The sequence below is a fragment of the Condylura cristata genome, unplaced genomic scaffold, assembly GCF_000260355.1.
Source record: "Condylura cristata isolate star-nosed mole 26May11 unplaced genomic scaffold, ConCri1.0 scaffold00006, whole genome shotgun sequence".
Lineage (NCBI taxonomy): Eukaryota > Metazoa > Chordata > Mammalia > Eulipotyphla > Talpidae > Condylura > Condylura cristata.
The window spans coordinates 52,003,068-52,015,625 of record NW_004567107.1 but is presented as its reverse complement, the minus strand read 5'-3'; the positions used below and the strand labels follow the sequence as shown (position 1 = coordinate 52,015,625).

Below are 12,558 nucleotides of genomic sequence, written 5' to 3'. Positions count from 1 at the left end.
TGTAACTGGATTGCCTTAGCTCTAAATTGGCTACCTGGCCTGGGCAAAGTACAAGCTGAGCTGCTCCTGGGCAAGAAATTCCTTTGAGTGAAGACAAAAGGCAAGCTCCTGGAGAGATAAGACTCCTGAGCATTAAGACTCCTGAAAAGCTTCTTTGGTCTTTTGACAAAAAGCAATGCTTAGATAACTCCCAGGGCATAAGGACCCATGGACAATTTCCTAACATTATCAACACAGGTTTTGCTTAATGCATAACTATGTGACTTCCTCTTAATTTACTCTTTTCTTAAAACAATCACTAACTACTCTCTGCTAGTCTTATTTAACCTCTTCCTAAAACAAACACTCGCTACTCTCTGCTAACCTTAAGTTAGCCATTAGCTTCTCTTTAGCCTATCACTGATGACTCTGCTAACACAATTTATTCCTTCCCTAGGACTCCTAAATCCTTTGCTAACAGCTCATCCTTTCCCAGACCCTGATCCATTAAAGTCATAGTTAAACATCCATATATATGAAAGCTATCACAAAGATGTATAGTGTAGTATGCCATAAAGTAGCAGGAAGAGGATGCATTGTTCCCCTCTTCCTTTAAAACTTTTATGCTGATTTCTTATTAACTTACCTGATGCATTATTGTAACTAATTCTTGCTAAACAGTATAAATAAAGACCTGCAAAAAGATGGGCAGGAAGACTTGTACCCAACTCCGATTCCCGTGTCTTCCTCACTCCCCTTTCCCCTTTTTCTCCTTTTCCTCTTTTTTAGGAATCTCCGCTCACAGACACCTTCCCACCTTAGGGTCCTGCCTGTCCTGCCTCCAGACACCTTGATAGTTGGAGCTGTTCTCCAACAGTATTTAGAGCTAACGTTAAAGATTACTTTCAAAACTGCCATTGAATGTTTTCTATATGCCAAGGACTGCATTTAACATGCATAATGTCATTAATTCTCACATAAATACGATTAATGCCAATGTATTTTTTGTGTAGAAACTGACTAGCACAGTTAAAATGTTTCAAGTTTATGAAGCTCACAAGTAGAGCTGCAGTCTAATCTCACATTTATTTGAATCCTAAGCGTACACATTGATCTATACATTTGCACTACCTCAGTATCACAGAAAATGGGTAGATAAGTCAACTTAACTATCCAAAATCACAGATCAAGTTAGCAACCTATTTGGAACTAAAAGATACTAAGCAGAATTTACCAGGCATTAGGGCAAATCGTTTTTGAGATTTCTTATTCCAGCTCTTTCCATTCTTTACCTCATGCAGTTGGAATGTCTGAAGTTGAAATGGTATGATTTGTCAACTTGTTCTTGGAGTATATTATCAGTCAGATGATTCAGCAAATAGCTATTTAAGACATATCCTGTACTTCTACCCATTTCTATATGAAGCCATACTGTATATCTGTCTACTAAGAATAAAAAAAAAACAGTAAAAGGCAAAACCACCTTACACTACATACATTCTAATATATGCACATTTAAGTTTTTGTTTTAGCAGATGATTTGTACGATATTGCCCTAAGTAACATTCACATAGATGTCTCTCACCTGTTCTAAATGATCTGAATCACTTTCTTGCAGTAAAGGACGAAGTGTTTTTTGTGGCTCCTGAAGCTTTTCTTTCAGTTTAGAATTTTCTTGCTGTTGTTGAAATAGCTGATCCTGAAGACTAACAACACTTTGCCGGAGCATAGCTTCATTTGATTTTGTAGTTTCAAAACAAATATGTAACTCATTGTATAGCTGTATCAAAAAATATATCCATATTTATTAGTAATCAATAGTTATAGCTGTGTAAGTATATACAAATACAAACAGGTATAAACATAAACATATACATGTACATATGTATATATAGTAACTGTGTATGACATAAGCCTTGCCCTCAAATCATTTTAATTGACCAAAGAGAGAAACAAGATATAAATTCATGAAAAATTAAGTAATATAATTATTAACATTATAATTGATTTTAAAGACAGTAATTGTTGGTTAGTGTAGTAAATAATAGTATGTTGTATTTCTAAAGAAAATGAAAACACCCCTCTCCAGGTATATTTAATTTTGAAAGGTTCATGAAAAAGAATTATAGGAATTAAATGAAAACAAATTCATTCTAAAGATTGCATAAATGTGAAAAAATTGTATGGTGATAGGAAAGGATAGAATGGGTACATAAGAGATAGCAACCTAACTGCAATATATACATTTGACACTTAAAAAAAAGTATTTTATTAGTACTTAAGGTTTAATTATATATTCTCATTTAATGTAAATTATAATCTACTTCTAAAGCAAGGGCGGAAAGTAAAGTTCAGGCAATAAGATTATAGACAGAATGTAGATTATTGAATGTAGGGAGATGGATATGTTCCTGCAACCAAGAGGATATCATTGAAGACCATCAACAGAGTGTGATAAAAGGTTTGAATGCATGATAGATAATATAATTTTTTTTTCAACTCAAAGCAACATACACTAAATAAATTGGATAAAACTTGACTAACGAAAACTGCATATAAGAGCATAGAGTCATACACGGTTAAAAATGGCATTCCTCTAATACTCATGAACTCACTTTGTGATGGAAAAATCTAACATGACTGTGATTAAATGAGGCATAATTCAATTGTGATAACTTATTTACATAAATAACCCATATTTGTATTTGCTGATGACACTGGGAAAGTGACCCCAAAACTATGGTTTGTATGATTTGTTGCTATTGTTGTTTAAGCAAAGTTAATACTGAAACCTTGTAACAAAAAGCAACATTCTAAAGGGGATACTCTCATAATTATGTAGCTAATGCACAAGGATTTTAGGTTTGTTCATCCAAATGAAGATAGGGAAACTGGCCTTGTCTCACGGTAAGAAAATTACAAAAAAGATGGCAGAGCATTTTTGTATGCATACTACATTGTAAAACAGTAGAAATGCTTGTAAAAACGTATCCTTACTGTTTTTTCCCCTCAAAATAGCTTTTCATAAAAGCAAGAACTTCCAGATTCCTTCTCTCACATATATTACCTAAATATACTTTTTTGTTTTCCATACCTCGGTATTACTATAGATACTTAAAAATACTTCATTTTATAGCCAAGAACAAGTAATTTTTTATAAAGGTTAACTATATGATTTATAAAGTATTTATGAAAAATTTCAGGATGTAAATTTGAATTACCTTCCAATTTTTACCTTAAGATGGTAGGGTGTATGTCCAATATACTTTCCATATCACCAGATATTCTAGGGAGGAAGAAAGAGTAGGAATCTGACAGCTTTGAGAAACGATGAAGAAGGTATTATAGTGACCTACCTGTTTTACTTTCTTGATTGAGAACAGAGTAGAAATGACAAAAAACAAAAATCTGGAAACAAGCTGAGATGACTAAAGAGATTTGAAGCTAGGATGTGTAAAGATCTACCCAATAGCATAGAATCACCTCTTCAATTCTCTTTATTTGTAAAGTTTTATTAACACCAGTTTTTACCCAGTCAACACAAATTAATCTCTTTGAAGAAAAATAACAGAAAATAACATAATAGAATTTTTCATTTCAAATATTGGAGAATCTCATGAATACTGATAAGGTTGTGACAAGAAAAGCCTCATAGTTTCCTTCCCATTTTTCAATGTATAGGAATGATGAAAATGTGAGGTCAGGAATAAAGATTGGCCATCAGTGCCAAGGGTGTGGTAACTTTTTCTCTTGGATATCATGTCTTGGGATCTTCATTCATAAATATAAAGCTCTGGGGCCTATTCATTCACAGAAGATGGGTCTATCTCGTTATCTCTTTTCTAGCATATTCTCTCTGAATACTTTCTTGCTTTATGTGTCTTCCATAAAAATGAAGACACATCTACTTTATGTTCTATATTTTTCTCTCTGCCACAAAGCTTATACAGCTGTACTTCTTGACAGAAGCTGCCCTGTACATATCTGATGTGATTCACTGTGTAACTGAACATGGATACAGACTCTATCATTTTCTAGAGATCCATCCTTCTAAGCAGCAGATGAAAAAAGACTGAGAAAGCAAGAAACATGATATAGACCAGGCATGCTCATGGAATTTCACAAATTCTTTTATTCTGAATTCTTATTCCAAGAATACATGTCCAACTTGCCTATTTTCTTTGACAGCCAGCTGGACTGCACTTATTTTATAGTAATAAGACAACTTAGTTGTGAGCTCAGTAAAGAAGTTAAAGACAGCCCTACATCCATTTTTAGTTGGAGTTTCAGTCTACCAGTAAAGTGGGCTTTAAAAGCCTTCAGGAGGTTAAATCAAATTTCATTTCTGAATTACTTGTTTTAGTCAGTCTAAGAATACAGAATGCTTATTTCTTTTGGAGATCTTAAAAAGATTTCAGGTGTTCCAGCCACTTAGCTGACACCATCTCATTCTCATCAATAATAGGAGATCTCAATTTAAAAAAAAAAAAAGGGTAAGAGAGTAAATCAGGCAATACTAAAAATTCATTCATCTATATTGGCTTAGGCATTTTTTCCCCTAACATAGCTATAATCACAATTTCTTACAGCAGTGTTCAGAGAGGATCTGTTCTGTACAATTTCTTTCCTCTTATCCAAAGCTAACCCTTTTTCAAAGATCTAACCATTTTTCAAAAAGCTGTTCTGGAGTAAATAATAATCTTTTGTAAGATTTCTAACTATAAAAACAATTAACCGGGTCTTCCCTGGTGAGTGAGTTAAAGCACAGCACTAAGAAGCTAAAGCCACTTCAGCATGAGTTTGATTCCTGGCCAGGAGGTGACCCACATGGTGTGGCAGACCTCTCCTGACTCACCTGATGCTCCCCTCGGCAGTGTATTTTAATAGGCCTGTTCTGCTCTCCACTCTCTCTGGTGAAGACTTTCACCACCCCTGCACCTCTGGCTTGTACATGCCTCCATATGCATAAATAAATAAACCTTTTTAAAAAATAAACCATACAAGGAGAACCTTCACAGTTTAGAAGTCAGAATCATTGCAATATACAAGCAATTTTTATGCTTACTGTTCTTCATGCTATTTTTTGTTGAAGAAATTAAAGTAAAAAAGGTTAAAAGGGAGCCCCCTGGTGACACAACAGGTTAGGATGCAGCACTGGAAGCTGGCAACTGCTGCTTTAGTGCAAGTTCAATCCCCAGCCAAGGAGATGGCCCACATGGCGTGGCAGACCTCTCCTGACCCTCCCGCTGCTCCCTTCAGCAGTGTACTTCATAAATCTGCCTCTTCTGCTCCCCACTCTGTCTCAGGTGAAGCCTCTCACTGTCCCTGCAATTCTGACTTGTACCCCAGTTCTGCATGAATAAATAAATAAATCTTAAAAAAAAAAAGAAAAAGGTTAAAAGGAACTGCAGGGAACAGAAGACAAGTTACCTCCAGAAACAGGATCCTAAACCCCAATCCTTTTACTATTCAGGAGCTTAGACTGAAGTATTGTTTTTCTCCTATTTTCATTAGTGTTGAGGAACAACATATTTACCTTAACAATTCTGGAAATGTATATGCTCTGTGATACAATGAATGCTTAAGTAAAAAATTTTCCATGTTTAGTGAGTAAGTATACCATTCGTGGCTCTGATTGAATCAGTAAATTTTACAAATGAAAATTCCATCTGTTTAATTGCAGAAAAATAAGGGAAAACTGATTTAACACATAGTTGAGACTGAAAGTATGTATAAGCTAACTCCTAATTTCTGGATATTGATATTAGCTATGTCATGGAAGTATCATTAAATAGAACAAAAGGTAATAACATACATACATTATGTATGTTACCATTAAATAGAACAAAAGGTAAAAATATGCATACATTTTCCTCCATCCTCATTTCATTCATCCTACCACTGTGGAATTATTTTTATATTTTCAAAGAATAAATGAGTACTATGATTTATAGAAACAATGTGAAAAAGGAGGGAAGTAGAGGGCAAGTGAAAAAAAAAGTGGAGAAGAAATGAAAAAATAAAAAACAGAGAAACTCCATTAAAAACAGTAAATTAAGGGCCCTCCTTAGTGGCGCAGCAGGTTAAAGCACAGCACAAAGAAGCTTAAACCACTTCTGCATGAGTTCAATCCCCGCCTGCCCTGGAGGAGATCCACATGGCGAGGCAGACCTCTCCTGACCCGCCCGCTGCTCCCCTCAGCAGTGTACTTCATCTATCTGTCTGTTCTACACCGCACTCTGTCTCTGGTGAATCCTCTCACCCTCCACATCTCTGGCCTGTACCCTAGTTCTGTACGAATAAATAAATAAATCTTAAAAAAAAACAAACAGTAAATTAAGAAGATCTAACCCTTTAAGATGTTTATTTAAGAACTGGAGATAAACTATTAACATAGTTATTCAACCCACCTAAGTCTTACAGCTAAGCTCCAATTCTTATTTGGAATTAATAACAATAATCTATATGAAAGTATACTTGGAAATTTTAATTTTCAAGTAAACATTCAAATCACTGTTTCATGGATATCAAATTATTCAAATTCATTGGGAAAAGTCTAGAAAAATACATGTGGAAAAGGAATAAAGACAAATATTAAGCAAAATGTTCCTGTACTATAGTAACTTGATGTAAATGAACTTTGGAATCATGAACAGTACCACAACATTATATTTTTATGTACAACAAAACAGTGTGATCATACCTAAATTTAAAAATCCTGAAGTCTGCAACTAATCCATTTTCTGGGGGTAAGAAAAGGTCTAATATAAAATGTGTAACAGGTAAAAAAAAAAAAGTTAAAATTACAAAGCTATGACAAAATAAGCCAAATGTGTATAATCAGAGCCAATGCCTGAAAAATAAAAAATAATGATGCAGATTTGCCTCACAAACTATGGAGACACACTAGGCTCCCCCTACATCAAGAAATGTAATGGGATCTTCTGGATTACATTTTAACTTAGATATCATGACAATTTCTAACATTAAAAGTTACTGAGCACTTAAAGAATTTTGTGGTGAGAATATTGCAAGTTTACACACCATACTTACACACACACACACACACACACACACACTCACACACACCCCTAAACTACACAATGGGCTTAAAATAGGAGTTTAAACATGTGGGTCTGGCACAAGATTCCACCACATGGTATCTGTTTGACTTTTAACAATGCTTTTAAGTGTCAGTAACTTGATCTGTGAAATAGGGATAAACTACCATCTAGAGTTGGTGTGCAGCTTAAATAATGAGTGAGGCAAAGGTCTTTTTCCAGAGAAAAACATTCCAGGCACCGTGAACTTAATAAGTAGAAAATTTTCATATTCTTTATCTTCAGGTATTGTGTTTCAACTCGAAAGCTGTTCCAGTATTCTTAGTTTCACTCCAGAAACATTTACTCACCAACATAATCAAAAATTAAATGGATTAGAATATTTAAATTAAGATATAAATATATAGCTGTGAAGTTTCAGAACACAATTAAAATAAACACCTATGATTTTTAAATTGCACTATCCAAAGTGGAAAATCATTGTACATAATTCCTGAAGGTTCAATAATTTAAAACTTATTCATGTGGTAGGCCACATCACATGGTAGACAGGTCCCTTTCAGAATCCGTGATAACTCATGCATTCACATTATTTAAGAATTTAGAATAAGACTATTTACATAGGAAATGATTAGTAGTGACTATTAATACGTTACCAGCTTTCATAACGGAACTATCTCCTGCATATATGTGTGTACTATGTTTGTGTGCAAAGTCAATGTTCTCTAATGAATACTAGTAATCTAAATACACAAAGTATGTTTATTGTAGCTTTATTTAAAACAATAGTACACATTTTAAGCAGTATATACGATTAGTACTAGAAAATCATTAAGTAAATTATGATTTCAAAGACATATGTCATGATACTACTTCAATATGAAGTGAATTCCAAGATGTTAGTGTAACCACAGGTTTGTTAAAAGCATTTTAAAGACAGGTCCAAAAAGATGGTGGCAGAGTTAAGACGCCAAAATCACTATGCCCACGTTAACACAGGAATATAAGACTAAAAATAGACTGTAGACTTACATACTATGAGTTTCAACCCAAATGAGAACACCCTGGACTCACTAGAAGGAGGATAACTAGGAGAGACTCAGTGATTGGGGAGCTACAAAAGGGGAGTTCTGATCTGGGAACACCCAGGTGCTAGGAAGTGCCTGAGACTGGAGGCTTGCTGCACTCAGGCCCGCTAAAGTTCTGGAGATAAAAAGAAACAACTCAGCCAATATCATCCTCAACGGAGAAAAGCTGAAAGCCTTTCCCTTGAGATCAGAAACAAGACAAGGATGTCCACTATTGCTACTGCACTTCAACATAACATTAGAAGTTCTAGCCAGAGCAATAAAACAGGAAAAAGAAATACAAGGAATCCAAATAGGGAAAGAAGAAGTAAAACTGTCCTTATTTGCAGATATGTTAATCTACATGGAAAACCCTAAAAACTCCACAGAGAAACTAATCAAAACCATCCACCAGTTTAGCAGGATATAAAATCAACACACACAAAAATCAGTGGCCTTCCTATACACAAGCAACAAATCAGAAGAAACAGAAATTAAAAAAAAAAAACTCCTTTTCAAAAACAAAAAGAATCAAATACTTGGGAATCAACCTAACAAGAGGTAAAAGATCTATACAAAGAAAATTACAAAACACTGCTAAAAGAAATACAAGAAGACACCATGAAATGGAAAGACATCCCCTGCTCATAGATTGGGAGAAATATCATCAAAATGGCCATCCTAACAAAAGCGATATGTAGATTTAATGCCATCCCAATAAAAGTCTCAATGACATTCTTCAAAGAAATAGAAAAAAAATATTGACGAGATTCATATAGAACATCAAAGACCTCGAATAGCCAAAACTCTCATGACTAGGAAGAAAAAGAATGGAGGTATTACAATCCCAGCTTCAAGTTATACAACAAAGCCCTAATAATCACAATTGCATGATTCTGGAACAAGAACAGACATACAGACCCGTGGATTCGGATAGAAAACCCAGATATGAACCCAAGTTTTATCGACAGCTTATCTTTGACAAAGGAGCAAAGAAGATACAATGGAATGAAGAAAGTTTGTTCAGCAAATGGTGCTCGGAAAACTGGGACACTACATGCAATAAAATGAAACTAGATCACTACCTCACACCATACACAAAAATCATCTCAAAGTGGATTAAAAACCTAGACATAAGAATGGAAACCATAAAATACCTGGAAGCAAAGATGGGCCAAACACTGCATGACATACACTTCAGTGACATCTTTGAAGATACAGCACCCAATGCAATGATAGTGAAGGCAAGGATAAATAGATGGGACTACATCAAGTTAAAGAGGTTCTGTATAGCAAAACAGACATTACAAAAAACAGACATCCCACTGATTGAGAAAAAATTTTCTCATACAAAACTAGTGATAAGGGTTGATCACAAAAATATATGGAGAACTGATGAAACTCAACAAAAATAAACAATCCCATCAAAATATGAGCAAAAGAGCTAAAAAGACACTTCTCCAAAGAAGAAATGCGGATGGCCAGTAAGCATATGAAAAAATGTTCAACATCACTTGTAATAAGGAAGATGCAAATTAAAACCACAATGAGATACCACCTCACCCAGTGAGAATGGCACATCTTAAAACAACTAGCAACAACAAATGTTGGTGAGGATGTGGAGAAAAACTCTCCTGCACTGCTGGTGGGAATGCAAATGAGTGCACCAGTATGGAAAACTGTTTGGAGGTTCTTCAAATTGCTAAACATGGAGCTCCCATATGACCCAGGATTCCCACTCCTAGGTCTCTACCCAAAAGACACTAAAACACTGATTCAAAAAGATACCTGCACCCCATGTTTATTGCTGCTTTATTTACAATTGGAAAGACATGGAAATAGCCCAAATGCTCCAAAGTGGGTGACTGGATTAAAAAGATGTGTTACCTATACACAATGGAATATTACTCAGCAACCAAAAAAAAAATAAACACATGTCTTTTGCAGCAACATGGATGGGGCTGGAAAAGATCATGCTTAGTGAAATAAGTCAGAAAGAAAAGGAAAAATACCGAATAGTTTCACTCATAGCAGGAGTATAAAGGACCAGAATAATGAACAGCTATAAACCAGAGATATTTTATGGGGGTAGAGTGGGGAATGGGATTCAAAACAGTGGGGGTAGGGAAATGCACTGGACTATGGTGATGGCACATGGGTGATTTGGTGATGGGAAGCCCATGGGGATTACAACTGAGATGGAAAAATGCACAAAGTGATGTAAAAATAAACTATTATATTATTTTTTTAAAAAAGCACTGTATGGTAAAAAAAAAAAAAGCATTTTAAAAACTGAAAGAAGAATATTCCAAATGCTAACCATATTTGCCTCTGAAGACAGAATTATAAAAGGTTTTTTTGTGTGATTTTATGGATACTTACAAAGACTACCAAAGAAAAACAGTAATTTCTATCAACCTTAGATAAAATTTATAAAATATAAATAAGTAATCAACAACTTTTAGGTTGAACCTAGTCCAATACACTAATGAAAACTACATAACAACTATAAGGCTCTAAAATTAAAATACTAAATACTAACATCTAAATTAAAATATTACAATGAGAATGACGATTTCAAAATGAGTATATATTCAAAATCAACGATATAATTCCCCCAACCCCAAAAGGTCCTTTGAGAAACAAATAAAAGGAAAGGTGAATTCAAACTGGAGAAAAAGAGAAAACAAATTACAAATTAAATATAAGGAAAATTTAACCAATGTTTAATCAGAAAAATTCAGTTTCATCTTTTTTTTTGCCTAAATATTGTTTATAAACACAATGCAGTACCATCATATCTAATATACAATAGTTATTAAGGGGATAACCATAAACCTAGGGAAAAGATATATGATATTTCAAAAAATATCCCATATTTAAGTTCAGTTATGTTAAGTTTTCCAAATAGGCATATATATTTTCTACCTCTTCAAATTTAATAAGGCATTGATTGACTGGGCAGTTTATAATTAAAGTTCATACAAAAAGTATAAGGAACTATGCCACTTTATCAAGCAGTGTTTTCGTTTTAACCTTTATCTTAGCAAAAAAGTTCCAGTTCCCACATTTCTCTCTAAATATATCATTCATACTCTTATCAAATGTGTAATCAATTAGATTTTAAGCTGTTTATGAAGTGAATAATAAAGGAAATAAAATAGCTATCTATACAGGTAAGTAGAATAAGTTTTCAGCAGAAGTGATTAGAACATACCTGTATAGCCAAAGGATAATGTGGCTAAAGAGAAAGTCTGAGAAGAAAAGACAGATAATATGAAAGAAATATATGGAGCCAGATTGTACAGCATCTCAAGGATTATAATAAGAATTAGGGCTTCTGGCCCTCCCTGGTAGCACAGCGGGTTAAAGCGCAGCACTGAGAAACTAAAGCCACTTCCCCATGAGTTCGATTCCCGCCTGCCCCAGAGGTAACCACATGGTGTGGCAGACCTCCCCTGACCTGCCCGCTGCTCCCCTCAGCAGTGTACTTCATAGATCTGCCTGTTCTGCTCCCCACTCTGTCTATGGTGAAACTTCTCACCGCCCCTGAGCCTCTGGACTGTACCCCAGTTCTGTATGCACAAATAAATAAATCTTAAAAAAAAAAAAAAAGAATTAGGGCTTCTACTTTCAGTGAGACAGGAAACCAATGGCAGGTTAAAAGAAAGAAGTAACTTGTTTTGACTTAGTAAGTTTTAGCAAGAACATATTGTCCACTATGCTGAGTTGTGATCAATTTGGTGTGATCAAAGTGTGAAACAACTGCGAAAATTTAGGAAACATGATAGCGTTCTGAACAAAATGACAATAAGGATGATAGGAAATATAATTTTGAACATGTATTGTAGGCATGGCAGACAGTAGCTTAGCTTTGAACATCTGAAGTTTGAGATCATCATCAAGCATTTAGGTCAAGAGATATTAAGCAGGCAATCAGACATACTGTTTCCTAGGTTTTCAGAGAAGGGGCAAGAAACGTGACTGAAATAGGTACAAAAAAGAACTGGAGAACAAAATTTAAAAAGGTTGCAATCACTTTTATAGGGAATATTGCTGGAAGTGGATAAAGGAGGTAAAAGAAAGAGAAGGAATATAGGAGGGCCAATCTATAGAGCTTGTTGTTACTTGTTTTCTATCTCAGATGAGCTACTGAACAGCATAATTAGGAATGACCCAATTGGGGAAAAACTGATTCAATGGAAGAGATGGAGAGATCCTTCTGCAAATAAGGATATAGCAAAAACTGGAGGGAAATACAGTTTTTGATTAATCATCAAATTAATCGTAGTAAACACATTCTACACATAAACACGTTAATTGTTGGAGGATCAGGGGGAGGAGCACAAAAGTAAGAACTCCTTGTACTGGCATGGAAATATAATTCCAGGATACATTATTTAAAAACAAGTTAAAGAACAGAAGTAAAAGGCATTGATTTGTAATATGAA

General features: G+C 34.6%; 1 protein-coding gene across 5 annotated transcripts in view; it reads right to left on the bottom strand.

Moving 5' to 3' along the window:
• CNTLN (centlein, centrosomal protein) overlaps nucleotides 1–12,558 on the bottom strand; it is a 219,635-nt gene that overhangs the window by 135,453 nt on the left and 71,624 nt on the right. For all 5 annotated transcript variants that reach the window (XM_004677679.2, XM_012721530.1, XM_012721531.1 and 2 more), the window contains one exon: nucleotides 1,565–1,759. In XM_004677679.2, the coding sequence (XP_004677736.1) occupies nucleotides 1,565–1,759 (195 nt within the window). The remainder of the gene's footprint in view (nucleotides 1–1,564; nucleotides 1,760–12,558) is intronic.